The sequence below is a fragment of the Amblyraja radiata genome, chromosome 4, assembly GCF_010909765.2.
Source record: "Amblyraja radiata isolate CabotCenter1 chromosome 4, sAmbRad1.1.pri, whole genome shotgun sequence".
In the NCBI taxonomy this organism is placed as follows: Eukaryota; Metazoa; Chordata; class Chondrichthyes; order Rajiformes; family Rajidae; genus Amblyraja; species Amblyraja radiata.
Genome location: NC_045959.1, coordinates 110,455,089 through 110,478,279, shown reverse-complemented (window position 1 = coordinate 110,478,279; position 23,191 = coordinate 110,455,089). Strand labels below are relative to the sequence as shown.

At 43.1% G+C, this 23,191-nt stretch overlaps 1 protein-coding gene across 1 annotated transcript in view; it reads right to left on the bottom strand.

Annotated features, from left to right (window-relative positions):
• mlh1 (mutL homolog 1) overlaps positions 1–23,191 on the bottom strand; it is a 64,029-nt gene that overhangs the window by 22,871 nt on the left and 17,967 nt on the right. The window contains exons 5-9 of the mRNA XM_033020219.1: positions 21,642–21,714; positions 20,781–20,872; positions 17,553–17,595; positions 15,290–15,378; positions 12,724–12,836 (exon numbers count right to left, since the gene is read on the bottom strand). Of these exons, the coding sequence (XP_032876110.1) occupies positions 12,724–12,836; positions 15,290–15,378; positions 17,553–17,595; positions 20,781–20,872; positions 21,642–21,714 (410 nt within the window). The remainder of the gene's footprint in view (positions 1–12,723; positions 12,837–15,289; positions 15,379–17,552; positions 17,596–20,780; positions 20,873–21,641; positions 21,715–23,191) is intronic.

The following is a 23,191-nucleotide window of genomic DNA, read 5'->3' as shown; positions in this document are numbered from 1 at the left end:
TCCATACAGCTGAGGGCCTCAAGTCCTGGCAACATCGGCGTATATCTTCTCTGTGCTCTTTCCAGCTGAACAAGATCTTTCCAAAAGCAGGGTGACCAAAACTGAACGCAATACTCTAAATGTGGCCTCACGATGAACGGCAATGTGCCAAAAGCCTTCATGTCCATCCTATCGACTTATGGCGCCACTTTCAAGGAAATATATAACTGCACTCCCAGATCCCTCTGCTCGACAACACTCTGAGATCAATGGACCATTAAAAAGAACCTTTGAACAGAGCCCCGCCATTCACTGTGCAGGTCTCCCAAAATGCAACACCTTGTACTTATCTGCATTAAACTCCATTAACCATTCCTCAACCCCACTTGCCTAACTGATCAAGATCCTGATGTAATTTTTGATAACCATCTTTGCTATCTACAATACCACCCACAAGTGTCATCTGGAAGTTCACTAATCATGCCTTGTACATTCTCATCCAATTCATTGATATAAACCACAAACAGCAATGGCCCAACACCGATCCCCGAGGCACACTCGTCACAGGCCTCCAGCCTGAGAAACAACCTACCAACATCATTCTCTGCTTCCTTCCATGAAGCTAATTTTCTATCCAGTCAGCTAGCTCTCCCTAGATCCCATGTGGTCTAATCTATCAGAGCAGTCTACCATACCGAACCATATCAACTTTGATGCACTCCCAACATAGAAACATAGAAAATAGGTGCAGGAGTAGGCCATTCAGCCCTTCGAGCCTGCACCGCCATTCAATATGATCATGGCTGATCATCCAACTCAGTATCCCATCCCTGCCTTCTCTCCATACCCCCTGATCCCTTTAGCCACAAGGGCCACATCTAACTCCCTCTTAAATATAGCCAATGAACTGGCCTCAACTACCTTCTGTGGCAGAGAATTCCACAGATTCATCACTCTCTGTGTGAAAAACATGGCAGCACATCTTCCTTTTTAGAAAAAGAGGACAACAACTTGACACCATAGTTTCAGCAAAAGTATTTCAGTACTCTGATAAAACTTCCTTACTCCTATACTCAAAACCTTTGCCCAACATGATAGGGTGAATGCACAGTATCTCTTTCCCAGAGTTGGGGAATCATGAACCAAAGGACATAAGTTTTAGGTGAGAGAGGAAAGATTTAATAGGAACCTGAGGGGCAACTTTTTCCACACAGAGGGTGGTGGGTGTATGGAACGAGATGCAGAGGAGGTGGTTGAGGCAGGTACTATAACAACATTTAAGACATTTGGACAGGTACATGAAAAGGAAACATTTAGAGGGATATGGGCCAAACCAAGACAAATGGGACTAACATTGATGGGGCATGTTGGTTCGCACGGGCAAGTTTGCCCATACAGCGAATATGATGGATCATGTTTTTTAATGTATTTGCTTTCAGTCAGATACAGCATAGAAACAGGCCCAAATTGCTGGTGTAAGTCAGCAGATCAGGAAGCATCCTGACCACAGAGTTACTCCAGAACGTCATGTCTTTTTTTGTAAACCAGCGTCTGCAGTTTCTTGTCCCTCCACGGAAACATGCCCCATGACCCAGCGATTACATGCCGACCATCGATCATCTGTTCATACTAGTTTAGAGATACAGCATTGAAACAGGCCCTTCGGCCCACCGAGTCCATGTCGACAAACTACCAGCCATACACTAGTTCCATCCTACACACACTAGGGACCACTTGCAGAGGCCGATTAACCTACAAACCCGCACGTCTTTGCAATGTGGTAGGAAACCGGAGCACCCGGAGAAAACCCAAATGGTCAGCAGTGGAGAAGGTGCAAACTCTTTAGAGACATATATGGAAAGGACAGAACAAGAAGGGCTAGGGTTGGCATTATTAATATGAGACGAAATCCATGCAGTGGTGAGGAATGAGTTGATAGATGATAATGTACAATTATTTCCCGGCAGCACGAAGGCACAGCTGGTAGAGCCGCTGACTCACAGCGCCAGAGGATCGTCCTCCATATATAAAGAAATCATTTGTGCTCTGTTTTGGTCTCACTGCAAGCCATGGTGCATTAAGAGTAATTCAATCATCCCCATTCACTTCTTCTTGAGCTATTCATATATTCACTGTTCTAAATCCTATGAGCATTCAACCTCTAGTTTTGTAATTTTTCCATACTTTAATCCATTTTGCTTTCTGACCTTGTTTATATTACTATTTAATTAACTTGTTACTTTTCTAATTTACGCTGCCTACTTTATTTCTCTCCTTTCTGAAATCACTGAAGTGAGTGGAGTGGAGGGAGTCAGACAGGGGACCGGCTACAAGAGGCAGTGCAGTGCCTTGACAGTGGAGTGGGCCGCTGGAGGCCCTGCAACAGCCTGGGGCTCGGCTGGACTCTGCACTGCTCCCAGAGGCCTAGCAAATGCATTTCGTTGTCTCTGTACTGTACACTGACAATGACAATTAAAATTGAATCTGAATCTGAATCTGATGTGGACCGGACACAGAGCGGTGGAGCAGGGCTGGTGGACACCACGGCTACATTTGGCCAGGCCGACCCTTCAACACCACCAGGACAAACAGCCTTCGTGGTTAGGTTAAGAATACAATTATAACAGCTGGTACTTGAAAATGGCACCAAATCTGGCGACTGTATACTGTCTCAGTGTACTACTACTATTCAATTATACTGTACGTGAGATCCTTATCCAAGGTGTATCTAGGAGCTTATATAACCATATAACAATTACAGCACGGAAACAGGCCATCTCGACCCTTCTAGTCCGTGCCGAACGCGTATTCTCCCCTAGTCCCATATACCTGCGCTCAGACCATAACCCTCCATTCCTTTCCCGTCCATATAACTGTCCAATTTATTTTTAAATGATAAAAACGAACCTGCCTCCACCACCTTCACTGGAAGCTCATTCCACACCGCTACCACTCTCTGAGTAAAGAAGTTCCCCCTCATGTTACCCCTAAACTTCTGTCCCTTAATTCTCAAGTCATTTCCCCTTGTTTGAATCTTCCCTACTCTCAGTGGGAAAAGCTTATCCACGTCAACTCTGTCTATCCCTCTCATCATTTTAAAGACCTCTATCAAGCCCCCCCTTAACCTTCTGCGCTCCAAAGAATAAAGCCCTAACTTGTTCAACCTTTCTCTGTAACTTAGTTGCTGAAACCCAGGCAACATTCTAGTAAATCTCCTCTGTACTCTCTCTATTTTGTTGACATCCTTCCTATAATTAGGCGACCAAAATTGTACACCATACTCCAGAATTGGCCTCACCAATGCCTTGTACAATTTTAACATTACATCCCAACTTCTATACTCAATGCTCTGATTTATAAAGGCCAGCACACCAAAAGCTTTCTTTACCACCCTATCTAATCTACATGAGATTCCACTTTCAGGGAACTGTGCACAGTTATTCCCAGATCCCTCTGTTCACCTGCATTCTTCAATTCCCTACCATTTACCATGTACGTCCTATTTTGATTTGTCCTGCCAAGATGTAGCACCTCACACTTATCAGCATTAAACTCCATCTGCCATCTTTCAGCCCACTCTTCCAACTGGCATAAATCTCTCTGTAGACTTTGAAAATCTACTTCATTATCCACAACCCCACCTATCTTAGTATCATCTGCATACTTACTAATCCAATTTACCACACCATCATCCAGATCATTGATGTACATGACAAACAACAGTGGACCCAACACAGATCCCTGTGGCACCCCACTAGTCACTGGCCTCCAACCTGACAAACAACCATCCACCATTACTCTCTGGCATCTCCCATTCAGCCACTGTTGAATCCATCTTGCTACTCCACCATTAATACCGAACCATTGAACCTTCTTAACCAACCTTCCGTGAGGAACCTTGTCAAAGGCCTTACTGAAGTCCATATATACAACATCCACTGCTTTACCCTCATCAATTTCCCGAGTAACCTCTTCAAAAAATTCAAAAAGATTAGTCAAACATGACCTTCCAGGCACAAATCCATGTTGCCTGTTCCTAATCAGACCCTGTTTATCCAGATGCTTATATATATTATCTCTAAGTATCCTTTCCATTAATTTGCCCACCACTGACGTCAAACTAACAGGTCTATAATTGCTAGGTTTACTCTTAGACCCCTTTTTAAACACTGGAACAACATGCGCAGTACGCCAATCCTCCGGTACTATTCCCGTTTCTAATGACATTTGAAATATTTCTGTCATAGCCCCTGCTATTTCTACATTAACTTCCCTCAATGTCCTAGGGAATATCCTGTCCAGACCTGGAGACTTATCCACTTTTATATTTCTCAAAAGTGTCAGTACTTCCTCTTCTTTGAATCTCATAGTTTCCATAGCTACTCTACTTGTTTCCCTTACCTCACATAATTCAATATCCTTCTCCTTGGTGAATACCGAAGAAAAGAAATTGTTCAATATCTCCCCCATCTCTATTGGCTCTGCAGATAGCTGTCCACTCTGACTCTCTAATGGACCAATTTTATCCCTCGTTATCCTTTTGCTATTAATATAGCTGTAGAAACCCTTTGGATTTACTTTCACCTTACTTGCCAAAGCAACCTCATATCTTCTTTTAGCTTTTCTAATTTCTTTCTTAAGATTCTTTTTACATTCTTTATACTCCTCGGGCACCTCATTTACTCCATGCTGCCTATAATTTTTGTAGATCTCTCTCTTTTTCCGAACCAAGTATCCAATTTCCCTTGAAAACCATGGCTCTTTCCAATTTTTACTATTTCCTTTCAACCGAACAGGGACATAAAGATTCTGTACTCTTAAAATTTCACCTTTAAATGTACTCCATTTCTCTTCCACATCTTTCCCATAAAACAAACTGTCCCAATTTACTCCTTTTAAATCCTTTCGCATCTCCTCAAAGTTAGCCTTTCTCCAATCAAAAATCTCAACCCTAGGTCCAGTTCTGACCCTCTCCATAATTATATTGAAACTAATGGTATTGTGATCACTGGTCCCGAACTGTTCCCCAACGCATACCTCTGCCACCTGACCCGTCTCATTTCCTAACAGGAGGTACTTCTCTAGTAGGTACTTCTATGTATTGCTGCAAAAAACTATCCTGCACACATTTTACAAACTCCAACCCATCCAGCCCATTTACAGAATGTGTTTCCCAGTCTATGTGTGGAAAATTGAAATCTCCCACAATCACTACCTTGTGCTTACTACTAATATCTGCAATCTCCTTACATATTTGCTCTTCCAATTCTCGCTCCCCATTTGGCGGTCTATAATACACCCCTATAGTGTTGCTACCCCTTTCCCATTTCTCAGTTCCACCCAAATAGCCTCCCTAGACGAGCCCTCTAATCTATCCTGCCAAAGCACTGCTGTAATATCTTCCCTGATAAGCAATGCAACACCTCCACCTCTTGCCCCTCCAATTCTATCACACCTGAAGTAACGAAATCCTGGAATATTTAGTTTCCAATCACAGCCCTCCTGCAACCATGTTTCACTGATCGCCACAACATCATACTTCCAGGTGTCAATCCAGGCTCTGAGTTCATCCACCTTTCTTACAATGCTCCTAGCATTAAAATATACACATTTAAGAAACCCACCCTCTCTTATTTTCTGTTTATTGTCTTTTTCTTCTCTCTCCCCTACATTTTGGGTCAGAGTGCTACCATTCTCTGCCTCCTGCCTCACACACCGACAGCTAGCTTTCCCAATTTGAGTCCCTCCCCCCAACCATACTAGTTTAAAGTCTCCCCAGTAGCCTTTGCAAATCTCCCCGCCAGGATATTGATCCCCCTCGAGTTCAAGTGCAACCCGTCCTTTCTGTACAGGTCGCACCTTCCCCAAAAGAGGTCCCAATGATCCAGAAACTTGAATCCATACCCACTGCATCAGTCCCTCATCCACTCATTTATCCTCCACCTCGCTCAATTCCTACTCTCACTGTCGCGTGGCACAGTGTAGTGATAATTGTATGGGACTATACACATAAATCAATTCTCTGTACCTCGGTACATGTAGCATATAAAGTACCATTGAAGTTCTATATTCCTCTCAATTTCGCAAACCCTCCCTATAACACTCGCAACCTCCAGCACACAAGGATATTGGATCCATGCCTTCACAAGTGCAAGTCTAACAATGTGACGTCCTTCCTCCTTCACTTGCTTTAACCACATTTTTCTGCTCAAACGCCCTATTCTGTAGTCAGTTATACAGTACAGAAACTGGCCCTTGTATCCATGTCAACGTTATAGAACATAGAACAGTACAGCACAAGAACAGGCCCTTTGGCCCACAATGTCTGTGTTGAACATGATGTCAAGACCAACTCATCTGCCTGCACATAATCCATAACCCTCCACTCCCTGCATGTCCATGTGTCTATCTAAAGTCTCTTCAATACCATTATTGTATCTGCCTCAACTACCACCCCAGCAGCATGTTCCAGGCATGCACAAGCCTCTGTGTAAATAACTTGTCCTGCACATCTTCTTTACACTTTGCTCTTCTCACCTAACTGCTAAGCCCTGCAGTATTTGATATTTTCATCCTGGAAAAAAAAATGTTTCGACTGCTACCCTATCTCTGCCTCTCATAATTTTATATACTTTATCAATTCTTCCCGCAACCTCTGGCCATCCAGAGAAACAAATCCAAGTTTGTCCTGCCTCTCCCGGTAGAGTACACCCCTTAATAATCCAGTCATCATTCTGGTAAACCTCCTCTGCACCCTTTCCAAAGCCATCACATCCTTCCTGTAATGGCTGACCAGAGCTGCATGTAATACTCCAAATACGGCCCAACCAAAGTCCTGCATCATAACTTCCAGTCTGCAATACACAGTACCCATTCTATACCATTCCTATTTCAGTACCAATTCTCTTTTAGATGTTGTAATTGCATCTAACATCTACCATCTCCTCTGGCAGAGAGTGTAGATCAAACAGTATTGCTGATTTGATCCGTTTCTGGTTTTGCTGCTGACCTGATCCATAATCTATGAAAGGTTTCCACACTACCACCTGGTGGAATGCGGGCAACCATGTTTGGTTAGTTCAACTAATTACTCCGAGCCTGCAGTACGCATTTCGATGGTTTCTGTATGTATCAAAATTAAAGTACTTGGTATGATATATGATGACTGTATCAATAGTACTTTGCACATGGTGTCAGAAGTGGGATATATATGCTTACCCTGCTTGGTACATATTGTACTTCTGTAGCTACAGCATCATTCTTTACAGCCGCGCCGGTGCAGCATGTATAGGCTTGTTTAAAATGGTAACCAAAGGTTGGTGGTCAGTCTCTATGGCCTTGCCAAAAATGTAATTGTTGAATTTAACACATGCAAAGACCACTGCCAGTAATTCCTTCTCGATCTCAACATACCTCGCAAGTTTTTTGACGACCGCCGCAGCGTAACCTATGGGGAGCAGATCGATCTCAAACCATCGATCTCAAGAGTCAACCAGGACCAAGTATTGGTTGCCATGCCAGTCGAGAATGTCAGTAGCCACCATAGACCACAGCAAGTCAGGAACCGGCTGCTCCAAAAGGGGCTCTTTCTGTGCCATGCTGTTGCACACAGCACCACTGCACCCTCTGGCGTAGTGACATGGCAGGCCAGAAAAACATGCTCATTGCAAAGTCATTATATATCATAACAAGTACTTTAATCAAGTCTGTTTTAGAACCCACAGACTGGGTGTCCTCGATGGTGGCTGCTACAAAGAAGTATAAACAGGAGATTCATATATGTATTAATCCGAGGGACCTGAATACCACACTCAAAAGGCCCCATCACCCCATGCGTACTGTGGAGGAGGTAGCTGCCCACATGGGCATTGTGTATAGAAGTTGGGATGTAATGTTAAAATTGTACAAGACATTGGTGAGGCCAATTCTGGAGTATGGTGTACAATTTTGGTTGCCTAATTATAGGAAGGATGTCAACAAAATGGAGAGAGTACAGAGGAGATTTACTAGAATGTTGCCTGGGTTTCAGCAACTAAGTTACAGAGAAAGGTTGAACAAGTTAGGTCTTTGCAGCAATACATAGAGGTACCTACTAGAGATGGGGCAGTGCTGGACCTCCTGTTAGGAAATGAGACGGGACAGGTGGCGGAGGTATGCGTTGGGGAGCACTTCGGGTCCAGTGATCACAATACCATTAGTTTCAATATAATTATGGAGAAGGTCAGAACTGGACCTAGGGTTGAGATTTTTGATTGGAGAAAGGCTAACTTTGATGAGATGCGAGATGATTTAAAAAGAGTGGACTGGGACATTTTGTTTTATGGGAAAGATGTAGAAGAGAAATGGTGGACATTTAAAGGGGAAATTTTAAGAGTACAGAATCTTTATGTTCCTGTTCGGTTGAAAGGAAACAGTAAAAATTGGAAAGAGCCCTGGTTTTCAAGGGAAATTGGACATCTTGTTCGGAAAAAGAGGGAGATCTACAATAATTATAGGCAGCATTAAGTAAATGAGGTGCTTGAGGAGTATAAGGAATGTAAAAAGAATCTTAAGAAAGAAATTAGAAAAGCTAATAGAAGATATGAGGTTGCTTTGGCAAGTAAGGTGAAAGTAAATCCAAAGGGTTTCTACAGCTATATTAATAGCAAAAGGATAACGAGGGATAAAATTGGTCCATTGGAGAAACAGAGTGGGCAGCTATCTGCAGAGCCAAAAGAGATGGGGGAGATATTGAACAATTTCTTTTCTTCGGTATTCACCAAGGAGAAGGATATTGAATTATGTGAGGTAAGGGAAACTAGTAGAGTAGTTATGGATACTATGAGTTTCAAAGTAAAAGAAGTACTGACACTTTTGAAAAATATAAAAGTGGATAAGTCTCCAGGTCCTGACAGGATATTCCCTAGGACATTGAGGGAAGTTAGTGTAGAAATAGCCGGGGCTATGACAGAAATATTTCAAATGTCATTAGAAACGGGAATAGTCCCCGAGGATTGGCGTACTGCGCATGTTGTTCCATTGTTTAAAAAGGGTTCTAAGAGTAAACCTAGCAATTATAGACCTGTTAGTTTGACTTCAGTGGTGGGCAAATTAATGGAAAAGATACTTAAAGATAATATATATAAGCATCTGGATAATCAGGGTCTGATTAGGAACAGTCAACATGGATTTGTGCCTGGAAGGTCATGTTTGACTAATCTTCTTGAATTTTTTGAAGAGGTTACTAGGGAAATTGACGAGGGTAAAGCAGTGGATGTTGTCTATATGGACTTTAGTAAGGCCTTTGACAAGGTTCCTCATGGAAGGTTGGTTAAGAAGGTTAAACTGTTGGGTATAAATGCAGGAATAGCAAGATGGATTCAGCAGTGGCTGAATGGGAGAAGCCAGAGGGTAATGGTGGATGGCTGTTTGTCGGGTTGGAGGCAGGTGACTAGTGGGGTGCCTCAGGGATCTGTGTTGGGTCCTTTGTTGTTTGTCATGTACATCAATGATCTGGATGAAGGGGTGGTAAATTGGATTAGTAAGTATGCAGATGATACCAAGATAGGGGGTGTTGTGGATAATGAAGAGGATTTCCAAAGTCTACAGAGTGATTTAGGCCATTTGGAAAAATGGGCTGAAAGATGGCAGATGGAGTTTAATGCTGATAAATGTGAGGTGTTACACCTTGGCAGGACAAATCAAAATAGGACGTACATGATAAATGGTAGGGAATTGAAGAATACAGTTGAACAGAGGGATCTGGGAATAACCGTGCATAGTTCCTTGAAGGTGGAATCTCATATAGATAGGGTGGTAAAGAAAGCTTTTGGTATGCTAGCCTTTATAAATCAGAGCATTGAGTATAGAAGCTGGGATGTAATGTTAAAATTGTACAAGGCATTGGTGAGACCAAATCTGGAGTATGGTGTACAATTTTGGTCGCCCAATTATAGGAAGGATGTCAACAAAATAGAGAGAGTACAGAGGAGATTTACTAGAATGTTGCCTGGGTTTCAACAACTAAGTTACAGAGATAGGTTGAATAAGTTAGGTCTTTATTCTCTGGAGCGCAGAAGGTTAAGGGGGGACTTGATAGAGGTCTTTAAAATGATGAGAGGGATAGACAGAGTTGATGTGATCAAGCATTTCCCTTTGAGAATAGGGAAGATTCAAACCAGAGGACATGACTTCAGAATTAAGGGACAGAAGTTTAGGGGTAACATGAGGGGGAACTTCTTTAATCAGAGAGTGGTAGCGGTGTGGAATGAGCTTCCAGTGGAAGTGGTGGCGGCAGGTTCGTTGGTATCATTTAAGAATAAATTGGATAGGCATATGGATGAGAAGGGAATGGAGGGTTATGGTATGAGTGCAGGCAGGTGGGACTAAGGGAAAAAAAAAAATTGTTCGGCGCGGACTTGTAGGGCTGAGATGGCCTGTTTCCGTGCTGTAATTGTTGTTATATGTTTATTCTTAGGAGCGCAGAAGGTTAAGGGGGGACATGATAGAGGTCTTTAAAATGATGAGAGGGATAGACAAAGTTGACGTGGATAAGCTTTTCCCACTGAGAGTAGGGAAGATTCAAACAAGAGGACATGACTTGAGAATTAAGGGACAGAAGTTTAGGGGTAACATGAGGGGGAACTTCTTTACTCAGAGAGTGGTGGCTGTGTGGAATGAGCTTCCAGTGAAGGTGGTGGAGGCAGGTTCGTTTTTATCATTTAAAAATAAATTGGATAGTTATATGGACGGGAAAGGAATGGAGGGTTATGGTCTGAGCGCAGGTATATGGGACTAGGTGAGAATACGTGTTCGGCACGGACTAGAAGGGTCGAGATGGCCTGTTTCCGTGCTGTAATTGTTATATGGTTATGGGTAAGCCAACGGTATTCTCTGTATTAGACGCCAAGAGCTCCTTCTGGCAGATTCCCCTGGATCATGCTATGTGTGCCACCTTCAGCACTGCTTTAGGCCGCTACAGATTTCTGCGCATGCCGTTTGGTATCAGTTCAGCCAGTGAGGTGTTTCTACGCCTCATGGGGCAACTGTTTGACAGATACCCTTGTGCTATCATCGTGGACGATATCATTGTTAGTGGCAAAGACATGGAACAACATGATGCCAATTTGAAGAAGGTACTCGAGCGTGCCAGGGAAGTAAACTTAAAACTGAATCCCCAAAAATGTGGGTTCCGTGTAAAGCAGATGAGCTACATGGGACATATTTTCACGGCTGATGGTCTCAAGGTGGATCCTTCTAAGACTGTGGTTGTTAGTGAAATGTCCACACCCACTGATGTTGCAGGCCTGCAGAGATTTCTGGGGATGGTTAATTACCTCAGAAAATCTGTTCCTAACTTCAGCGAGATCTCGGCTCCTTTGTGGCAGCTGACTCACAAGGACACTGCCTGGACAGGGCACAAACAGCAGCAACATGCTTTTGACACTCTTAAACGCCAGATGTCATGCCCACCTACCCACGATGTCAATAAGCCTGTTACTTTGACCTGTGACGCATCCCAGTATGGCCTCGGTGCAGCATGTCTGCAGGATGAGCAGCCTGTTGCTTATGCTTCCTAATCTGAGGAAGGACATTCTTGCCATAGAGGGAGTACAGAGAAGGTTCACCAGACTGATTCCTGGGATGTCAGGACTTTCATATGAAGAAAGACTGGATAGACTCGGCTTGTACTCGCTAGAATTTAGAAGATTGAGGGGGAAATCTTTTAGGACTGAGATGAAAAAAACATTTTTTACACAGAGAGTGGTGAATCTCTGAAATTCTCTGCCACAGAATGTAGTTGAGGCCAGTTCTTTGGCTATATTTAAGAGGGAGTTAGATGTGGCCCTTGTGGCTAAAGGGATCAGGGGGTATGGAGAGAAGGCAGGTACAGGATACCGAGTTGGATGATCAGCCATGATCATATTGAGTGGCGGTGCAGGCTCGAAGGGCCGAATGGCCTACTCCTGCACCTATTTTCTATGTTTCTATGCTTCCAGTACGATGACGGACACGGAGTCATAAGTTGAGCTAACCAAACATGGCTGCCTGCATTCCACCAGGTGGTAGTGTGGAAACCTGACATGGATTATGGATCAGGTCAGCAGCAAAACCAGGCACGGATCAAATCAGCAATACTGTTTGATCTACAGAGAGGGCCAATTATTAACCACTCTACGAAATAACCTTACCTTCAAATCCCCTTTAAAACTCTTGCTGTAAACTAATGCCATCCTTTTTTTTCTTTGATAATCAAAATATTTTTCCAGGGATCGGATATGAGGGGGAATAGGATAGCTCCATGCCGAATGTGAATAAAGGCCTTTCTGAAGTCCAACACATTGTTAATTATTTGCTTAAATTATACCGTGACAGCAATGTATGAAAGTGTTAAACACTCTAATCATGACAAGAACTGAAGTGAGCAATCAGCACCTTGCCACCATGGTGGATAGTTACAAAGTTGAGTAATTCCTCTCCCGGTACTATGACCAGTCCAAACGAAGCACATTTTAGACAATCATACAAGAATGTCCAATTTGCTCCAATCTTTATTTTCTCATTATTAGTCTCAGTAGGTGCCTCTAGTTGCCCTCTATGTTCTCTACATCAGAGAAAGAGTGTGCTAGGAATGGAATGCAACAGTTCTAAGCTTTTCAGTGAATGGGATAGAATCTGATGGAAATTAAAATCAAAATAATGAGAGCAAACTGGAGCACAGACAGAAAAATAAAATACTTCTAACTGTACAAAATGCCTACTTACGATTTATGAAGAGCAAAAAGATGCATTTTTTCACAGAATAATTTGCATTAGATATATAACCTTTCATTTTGAAAGCAAACTTTGGTTCTTCAAAGGACACCTCAATTAATTCCCTGTAATGGAAATAAAACAGCATGAAATTCATCGAGTCGAAACGTGTATTTAAATTGCCCTGATATGGATAATGGACCCGAAGTGGTTCGACCTCTATCATAGGCAAATAAATATTCATGGCCGATATCATCAAGTAAGTCTAGTGTCCTTCAGCCAAGATACCACAAGCACACAGGAAAGTAACACATCGTAAAATGGTTACTGGAAAATTTGTTTGCTCTTTCAACTAGCAAACAGCAACTATTGTTTTAAGTTACTCGAGCAGAAGATGACTCCATTACCATGAACACCAATTAGCAGTAGAGAGAAAAAATAAATGTTCAATAGATCTCTACACCAATTTGGTAATGCCAAGTTTAAGACTTTGTACTGGGCACCAGTTGTGAAACTAACTAGCTGATGAGCAAGTTCCGTAACTACAAAATTTTTTAAATGAATGAATGGATAAGTTTATTGGCCAAGTATGTTCACATACAAGGAATTTGCCTTGGTGCTCAGCTCGCAAGTGACAACATGACCTACAGTGACAATTAAGAATGACACATAAAACATTAAACATTAATAATAAAACAATATCGATTAAACATGTGAATTAAATAAAATACCAGAGCAAAAGTAGGCGCCAGATTTTTGGTTGTGGAGTAGAGATGCTACTCATGGAAAAAAGCTGTTTTTATGTCTGGCTGTGGCAGCTTTGACAGTCCGGAGTCGCCTTCCAGAGGGAAGTGATTCAACAACCTTCTCAGTTGATCGAACGATTCGCTGCAGCCTCCGGATGTCGTGCTTGGTGGCTGAGCCAAACCAGACCATGATGGAGAAGGTGAGGACAGACTCTACGATGGTAGTATAGTATTGGACCATCATTGTCTGTGGCAGATTGTGTTTCCTCAGCTGCTGCAGGAAGTACAATGGTGGCCCACAATTTAATGTCCTTGGAGATGATGGTTCACAGGAAAATAAAAGACTCCACAGATGTGACTGTGGTGTTGTTGATGGCGAGTGGGGTGAGGGGAGGGGGAGCTCTCTTAATTCTTACCCCTTATTCTTAAACTGTGGCCCCTGGTTCTGGACGCCCCCAACATCGGGAACATGTTTCCTGCCTTTAGCGTGTCCAAACCCTTAACAATCTTATATGTTTCAATAAGATGCCCTCTCATCCTTCTAAACTCCAGAGTGTACAAGCTCAGCCGCTCCATTCTCTCAGCATATGACAGTCCCGCCATCCCAGGAATTAACCTTGTAAACCTGCGCTGCACTCCCTCAATGGCAAGAATGTCCTTCCTCAAATTAGGGAACCAAAACTGCACACAATAATTCAGGTGTGGTCTCACTAGGGCTCTGTACAATTGCAGAAGGACCTCTTTGCTCCTATACTCAACTCCTCTTGTTATAAAGGCCAACATGCCATTCGCTTTCTTCACTTCCTGCTGTACCTGCATGCTTACTTTCATAGACTGATGAACAATGACCCCCAGATCCCGTTGTACTTCCCCTTTTCCCAACTTGACACCATTTAGATAGTAATCTGCCTTACTGTTTTTGATACCAAAGTGGATAACCTCACATTTATCCGCATTAAACTTCATCTGCCATGCATCTGCCCACTCCCCCAACCTGTCCAAGTCACCCTGCATTCTCATAGCATCCTCCTCACAGTTCTCACTGCCACCCAGCTTTGTGTCATCTGCAAATTTGCTAATGTTACTTTGAATTCCTTCATCCAAATCATTGATGTATATTATAAATAGCTGCGGTCCCAGCACTGAGCCTTGCGGTTCCCCACTAGTCACTGCCTGCCATTCTGAAAGGGACCCATTAATCCCTACTCTTTGTTTCCTGTCTGCCAACCAATTTTCTATCCATGTCAGCACTCTACCCCCAATATAAAGTGCCCTAATTTTGGCCACTAATCACCTATGTGGGACCTTATCAAATGCTTTCTGAAAGTCCATCCACTACATCCATTGGCTCTCCCTTGTCCATTTTCCTAGTTACGTCCTCAAAAATGGCGAAGTGGCCAGATTGATGTTGGGCAACACGGTAGTGGACGAGGCCCCAAATGTGGATAAGGCACCCCAAGTGCCCAGCATGTTGAGCAGGTTCCTCACATCATTGGGGATGCAGGTTCAATCCTGACAAATGGATTATGTGGTATTTCTCCCTGTGACTGCATGGAATTCTTCTGGGTGTTCTGGTTTCCTTGCACATCCCAAAGACCTGTGCATTGGTAGGTTAATTAGTCGAAGAATTAGTCACACCCTGAGTGATAGAATCTGAGTGGAGCTGATGGGAATGTGGGAGGAGGTACATAAAAGATGAATGATTGGTGTAAGTGGGTGGTTGATGGAAACAAAGTGGCCAAAGGGACTGGCTTTGTATGGGATCATTACAATTCTTGAATGAACAAGGTAACTGGCGACATTTATAAACATGCAAACTAAACTGGCCATACCTGGTCACTGCATTTCCAAAGATTGTTCGAATATTGTCAAGTGTTGAGGCGTTGGCCAATGTTCTCACGTCAGGAGCAGTTTCACCTTGCTAAATAAAGAACACCCAAACACACAAACAATAAACACTCTTCACAGTTGCAACAATCAAAGACATAATGCAAAAGGAGAAGCAATTAAATGACTAGATAAACACACAAAAGGGAAGGGAATAGATGATAATCGGATTGAATGAACAGTAGTGGGAGGCAGTTTAGTTTTGATTATAAATACAGCGCGGAAACAGGCCCTTCGGCCTATGCCGACCAACGATCCCTGCACAGTAACACGATCCTACACACCTTAGCGACAATTCACACCTACACCAAGCCAGTTAACCTACAAACCTGTACGTGTTTGGAGTGCAGCACGAGTCACACATGGGAGGCAGTAGACTAATCTGGTCACTGCTTCCATGCTGTGCATTCAATTTATGGAATCTATTTGTCCACCTGAAGATGTTGTGCCCAGTTTGTATTTCTGTGATGGTCACTTGCTCCCTATAATATTTTGCAGATGAGTTTGATGGTAACTAAAGGGGCTGTCCCTCGGCGATTATTTTGGCAACTGCCGACGTCATTGACTGACGTATCAGGGTCGCTGAAAGATTGTGAACATTTCAAAATCCAGCGGTGACAAAAAAAATGATGCGACACTCGAGGAAACACCGCACGTCAATACGTCATCACGCCGTGACCTTTTCCGTGACATGGTACGTCAGTCAATGATGTCGGCAGTCGCCGAAAAAAATCGCCAAGTGGGACAGGCCCTTAAACAGCTCTGGGAAATCCACACACTTCCAAATCATTACAAGGAGTCCCACAGGAGAACTGGTGCTACATGACAAAGATTAGATTTCATGACAGTACAAGACGAGCCTGCTTCTGCCTGTTTTCCAGAACAGCACAAGCCATGTGTCAGGTTTTTGTCCTCAAAAGCGTTAAGCACATGACCTGCCTTTTGTTTCCAGTATATTATGTTTTTATTTAAGGTTTGCTAGTTCTGCAGTTTTTGATTTTCACCTAAAGCTTTTGCCCGCATGCATTATAATCTATATATATATATATATATATATGTATATGAATTCTTGATCTCAGCAATTAGATGAGAAGAACTTTTTTCACACAGAGAGTGGTGAATCTCTGGAACTCTCTGCCACAGAGGGTAGTCGAGGCCAGTTCATTGGCTATATTTAAGAGGGAGTTAGATGTGGACCTTGTGGCTAAGGGGATCAGAGGGTATGGAGAGAAGGCAGGTACGGGATACTGAGTTGGATGATCAGCCATGATCATATTGAATGGCGGTGCAGGCTCGAAGGGCCGAATGGCCTACTCCTGCACCTAATTTCTATGTTTCTATCCCTGTAACACAATTTGAATTATTTTTATTTCCTCTCTATTTGAGAGGGATACATAAACAGAATGATACGGTTGTCTGTGCGTGCATAAATCATCAAAGTTTAGTCCAGAAATGGTCACAGCAATGAACAGAATCCCATGTTTCATAAATCAAGGCTCAGGGGGCGGCACGGTGGGGCAGCGATAGAGTTGCTGCATTAAAGCGCCGATGACCTGGGTCCGATCCTGACCACGGGTGCTGTTTGTACGGAGTTTGTACGTTCTCCCCGGGACTGCGTGGGTTTTCTCCGAGATCTTCTGTTTCCTCCCACACTCCAAAGACGTACAGGTTTGTAGGTTAATTGGCTTGGTCTAATTGTATATTGTCCCTAGTGTGTGTTGTTAATGTGCGGGGATCGCTGGGCAGTGCGGACTCGGTGGGCCGAAAGGCCTGTTTCCGCGCTGTATCTCTGAACTAAATTTAAAAAGTACACAAGCAAAAAATGTACAAAGAACATTTACTAATGGGCTTGGCCAAAATAGGAGCATTGTTTCCTGTTCTGGACACTTTATGACAGCGTTGTGGAGAGGTTACAGTTGAAATTGATCAGAATGAATCCAGGAAAGAGGAGCTTTAGCTGAATGGGTAGAGAGGAGAAGTTAGAGTTATTCACCTTGGCACAAAGATTAAGCAAGGATCAGATAGATTGATTTAATATTATGTCAGCAAATCAAGTTACAATTCTATGTACTCATCACTTGTTTTAGCCGCAATATTAGAATGAATGATTGCTGAACATAATGAGGAAGATGGTTGAAATGACCTTTTCTGCTCTTTGAGATTCAATGATTTCAAGAGGAAACAATTGTCCACCCATCCAATGCTCACCTTCTTCACGGTGAAGCTCACTCCTGAATTATGAATTGCATACCTGGAAGGTAAGGTTAACCAAGATTTCAATAAAACACAAATCAATTTTCAAACGAGCATCTCCCTCTCATCTAACTAGTTTTAAAAGAAACTTTATTTTACAAAGCAGGTTGTGAAGTCTGTGTTCATCTGCCCAAAGCAACAACAAGTACAACCATTATAATAAAATTAAATGGTTGGATATCTAGGTCAAGCATACTATCTCCACAAGAAGAACAAGAAGAAGCTTAAAAGTGAAAATTATTTTTCTATTTCAACAGACCATCTGGAAGGGATTCTTTTCCTGTAAGAAGTCATCCTGATTGTATGACAAGCATGTCAGGAGTTGCAGAACGATGGAAGGAATCCAATGTTACCACATAGAAACATAGAAAATAGGTGCAGGAGTAGGCCATTCGGCCCTTCGAGCCTGCACCGCCATTCAATATGATCATGGCTGATCATCCAACTCAGTATCCCGTACCTGCCTTCTCTCCATACCCCCTGATCCCTTTAGCCACAAGGGCCACATCTAACTCCCTCTTAAATATAGCCAATGAACTGGCCTCAACTACCTTCTGTGGCAGAGAGTTCCAGAGACTCACCACTCTCTGTGTGAAAAATGTTTTCTCATCTCGGTCCTAAAGGATTTCCCCTCTATCCTTAAGCTGTGACCACTTGTCCTGGACTTCCCCAACATTGGGAACAATCTTCCTGCATCTAGCCTGTCCAACCCCTTAAGAATTGAGGCCTGATGCTTTAATTTCAGTGACAGTGGAGAGCTTGCATGGGCATGGAACCAACATCCTGACAACGGCCGACAGTTTCACATGAATTGATATTTCCAGAGATTTAGGAAACACCACGAGCAAGGTTTAAACTGTTCATGTGTGAAGCTGCCAGCCTCTAACATAAAATGTCCAAATTACCTCCTGGTTCTGCTGAGCATTATTAAATTGGATTGTTTGTGATTCAGTTTTAGATTTATAATCGTTTCCTCAATACGATCTGACCTGATCTCATCTGCAGAATGTTAGACACAAGGAATTGCAGACGCTGATTTACAACAAACATGTGCTGGATTAACCCAGCGTGTATCCCTGTCCACCTCGAGCATGGATGGGCAACCTTTTGGGTCGGGACCCTTCTTTAGACTGATTGTAATAAGGGGTGGCGTGAAAAAGTTAGAAGAGTGGTGGGGATGGGACAAAGTCTGCCAAGTGATCTGACAGGTGAGGGGGTGTTTTAATTGGCAGGTGGTTGGTCAAAGGTCAGAGAAGAAAAGACAAAAAAGTGTGAGTTAAGGATAGGTGTGAATTGTGAGGGCAGCAGAAGGAATAAAGGTGGAAGGGGACGAGGGGAAGGGGAGAAATGTGTGCACATCCAGGTGGGCACAGGAAGGGTTACTTTGTTAGGCTCCCAGTTGTGAAGCATTTTAACTCCTTTTCCCATTGCCACACTGACCATCTGTCCTGGGCCTCCTCTATTTCCATATTGAAGCCATATACGCAAACTGGAGGAACAGTCCTCATATTCCACTTTGATAGCTTGCAATCGACTTCCTGGTAGGAAGTCATGATGCTGCTCCATAAGACTTTTAGATAGGCTGCATCTGGAGTATTGTGTGCAGTTCTGATCGCCCCATTACACGATGGTTGCTGAGGCTTTGGAGAGGATGCAGAGGTTTACCAGAATGCTGCCTGGATTAGAGGGTTTCAGTTACAAGAGTGGATAAACAGATTATTTTCTCTGGAACGTCAGCGGTTGAGGGAAGACACAATAGAAATATATAAAATTATGAGAGGCATAGATAGGGTGGACAATCAGAATTTTTTTCCTCGGGTGGAAATGTCCAACACCAGAAGACATACCTATAAGGTGAGAAGGGGAAGTTTAATGGAGAGTACACAAAAAAGCTGGAGAAACTCAGCGGGTGCAGCAGCATCTATGGAGCGAAGGAAATAGGCAACGTTTCGGGCTGAAACCCTTCATAGAGTTGAATGGAGATTTTGTTTTACACAGAATATTGGGGGGGGTCTGGAACACATTGCTAATGGTGTTATTTTTTTTCAAAGAAGCGATACAGTGTGGAAATAGGCCCTTCGGCCCATCGAGTCTGCACCGTCTAACATTAGTTCTATCCTAATCACTGGGGGCATTTTACAAAAGCCAATTAACCTTCAAACCTGTACATCTAGAGAATGTGAGAGGAAACTGGTGCACCCGGAGAAAACCAACTATCCTACAAAGACCCCTCCTTTTCTCTCTCTCTTTCCTGTGCCCCACCTGGCCGTTCACCCATTTGTCCGTTTCCCCTTCCCCTCATCCACTTCCATCTACATTCCCTCCTGTGGCTTCACATTTTGCGCCTCTACTATCCTTATTCTCACATTTCTTGCTTATTCATCCTTGCCCTTTGTCAAACCATCTGCCAATCATAAAACACCTTTCACTTGTATCCACTTGCCAGCCTTTGTCCATCCCCAATCCTCTTCTAGTTTTCACTCCCCCACCACTCGAATCAGTCTGAAGAAGGATCCCGACTCGAAACATGGTCTATCCATGTCCTCCAGAGGTGCCGTCTGACCCACTGAGTTACTCCAGCACTTTGTGATTTAATGTTATTTTACTTCTCTTCTTCCCCCCCGCTTCGAATTATATTAATTCAAAACTTCAAGAGTAATGGCAATTTTCTGAGCGAATAAATGCCTACGCCTTCCAAAATATTCCACATCTAGCCAATGTAAGCTCTAAAGTACTATAGATATTCAACCCACTTGTAGGTGGCCAAAATACGTGTAGCAAGTCCACCCAGGGCGAGTCTAATCACACCTTAATCTCATCTCAAGTGAAATTATTCACCTCTCATCTTAGACCAGTGGTTCTTAACCTTTTTGGCCCCCGTATGCACATACACGAACAAAATACTGTGTGTGGTATGTACTTTTGTTAGATTCCTAAACATGGGCTCAACAAATTGATATTTTATTTGTGTCCCCTTCATGTTATTTGTGTCCCCTTCATGACCCCCAGCAAAGCCCCAAACAACCCCCATAGGGGGGGTCACGACCCCCAGGTTAAGAACCATTGTCTTAGACCATAGATCACATCCTCATATCCTTCAGCAATTTCATTTATAAAGCAATAAATTCCATTAAAACTGAGCTGCTCAGGTGCAATCAAGAATATTAATACAATTCTTAAAACCTGCTCACAACTTCCACGATTTTGGAAAACTCATCACTGGGATTTTTCAGAGCCTTCCTTCGTGTGGCAATATTGTAGAAGAGGTCTTCCACCTGTAAGGATATGTCAACATCATGTCACTGCACTAAGTATTCCAACAGCATTTCAATAAATCAGAACACACTATCAATATATCTGGGCCAAGTGGTTTTAAGGACAAACTGAGCTGTGACATAATTCAACTGTGTCATGGGCAGTGGGTGTATGGAACAAGCTGCCAGAGGAGGTTGTTGAGGCAGGGACTATCTCAACATATAAGAATCAGTTAGGCAGGCAGATGGGACAAGTGTAGCTGGGACATGTTGGCCGGAACTGTGATACAGAATGTAGTTCTGTGAACTAAGATTTATGGTAAGAGGCATAGATAGGGTAGATAATCAAAATCTTTCTTCCCATGTTAGAAGTATCAAAAATAAGACTGCTTAGACTTAAGGTGCGAGGAAAAGATGGGCGAAATAGGTCAGCAGAGCATGGTGGAACCAAGGACTCGTTTCTGTTATACAACCATTACTATTTCCTCAGCATCCACCCAACCCCATCATATCCTTTCTACAGTGAAGACAAGTGGATGTATCATTTCAATTATAGTCCAAACTGTGTTTTGTACAGGTCCAAAATAGAGTTTGTTCTTACTGCTTTTAACTGTACCATAATGACAATCCTCTCAACATTTGAGAGGAGCCCACAAGTCTTATAAAAGAAAACGAAATGAGACAAAGTTGCATAAAAGTCAGGTGGAATTTGGTTGTTTTCAAATGGAGCCCAAGGAACAAAGATCGAGAAATATCACAAGAAAAAATATAGTATTGAAGAGGGACGTACTGTTATCTGTGTGCCTTGGTTTCCAGCACATGGTTTTGGTGGAGCCTTTAATTTCCCATCACAGTAGTTACATCTTCCAAAAAAAAAAGAAGCAAGTTTATATAAATTACTAGAAAACAAACATAATTAAACTACTATCCCCTTTCTTCATTACTGCCTCAAGCAAAATAGCTGATTTGGAACTTCCCATTCATGCTCATTGTGAAGACATGGAGGATTGGCTACCAAGTTCTCATCCTGTAAGGGCTGCATAAGGCACAACGGTAGAGTTGATGCCTTACAGCGCCAAAGACACAGGTTCGACCCCGACTACAGGTGCTGTCTGTACAAACAGGATTTTGTACGTTCTCCCTGTGACCATCTGGGTTTTCTCTGGGTGGTCCGGTGTTAAAGTTCACTCCACTCGGATAGTAGAATAAATCAAAGAGTCAAAAATTTCTGTACTAAGTCACTTTACTAGGTCACCAAGGTGAAATAGAAAAAACAGTCAAACATAGAAAATAGGTGCAGGAGTAGGCCATTCGGCCCTTCGAGCCTGCACCGCCATTCAATATGATCATGGCTGATCATCCAACTCAGTATCCTGTACCTGCCTTCTCTCCATACCCCCTGATCCCTTTAGCCACAAGGGCCACATCTAACTCCCTCTTAAATATAGCCAATGAACTGGCCTCAACTACATTCTGTGGCAGAGAATTCCAGAGATTCACCACTCTCTGTGTAAATTTTTTTTTCTCATCTCAGTCCCAAAAGATTTCCCCTTTATCCTTAAACTGTGACCCCTTGTTCTGGACTTCCCCAACATCGGGAACAATCTTCCTGCATCTAGCCCGTCCAACCCCTTAAGAATTTTGTAAGTTTCTATAAGATCCCCCCTCAATCTTCTAAATTCTAGCGAGTACAAGCCGAGTCTATCCAGTCTTTCTTCATATGAAAGTCCTGACATCCCAGGAATCAGTCTGGTGAACCTTCTCTGTACTTCCTCTATGGCAAGAATGTCTTTCCTCAGATTTGGAGACCAAAACTGTACGCAATACTCCAGGTGTGGTCTCACCACGACCCTGTACAACTGCAGTAGAACCTCCCTGCTCCTATACTCAAATCCTTTTGCTATGAATGCTAACATACCATTTGCTTTCTTCACTGCCTGCTGCACCTGCATGCCTACTTTCAATGACTGGTGTACCATGACACCCAGGTCTCGTTGCATCTCCCCTTTTCCTAATCAGCCACCATTCAGATAATAGTCTACCAAAGTGGATAACCTCACATTTATCCACATTATACTGCATCTGCCATGCATTTGCCCACTGACCCAGCCTATCCAAGTCACCTTGCAGCCTCCTAGCATCCTCCTCACAGCTAACACTGCCCCCCAGCTTAGTGTCATCCGCAAACTTGGAGATGTTGCATTCAATTCCCTCGTCCAAATCATTAATATATATTGTAAATAGCTGGGGTCCCAGCACTGAGCCTTGCGGTACCCCACTAGTCACTGCCTGCCATTCTGAAAAGGACCCGTTTACTCCTACTCTTTGCTTCCTGTTTGC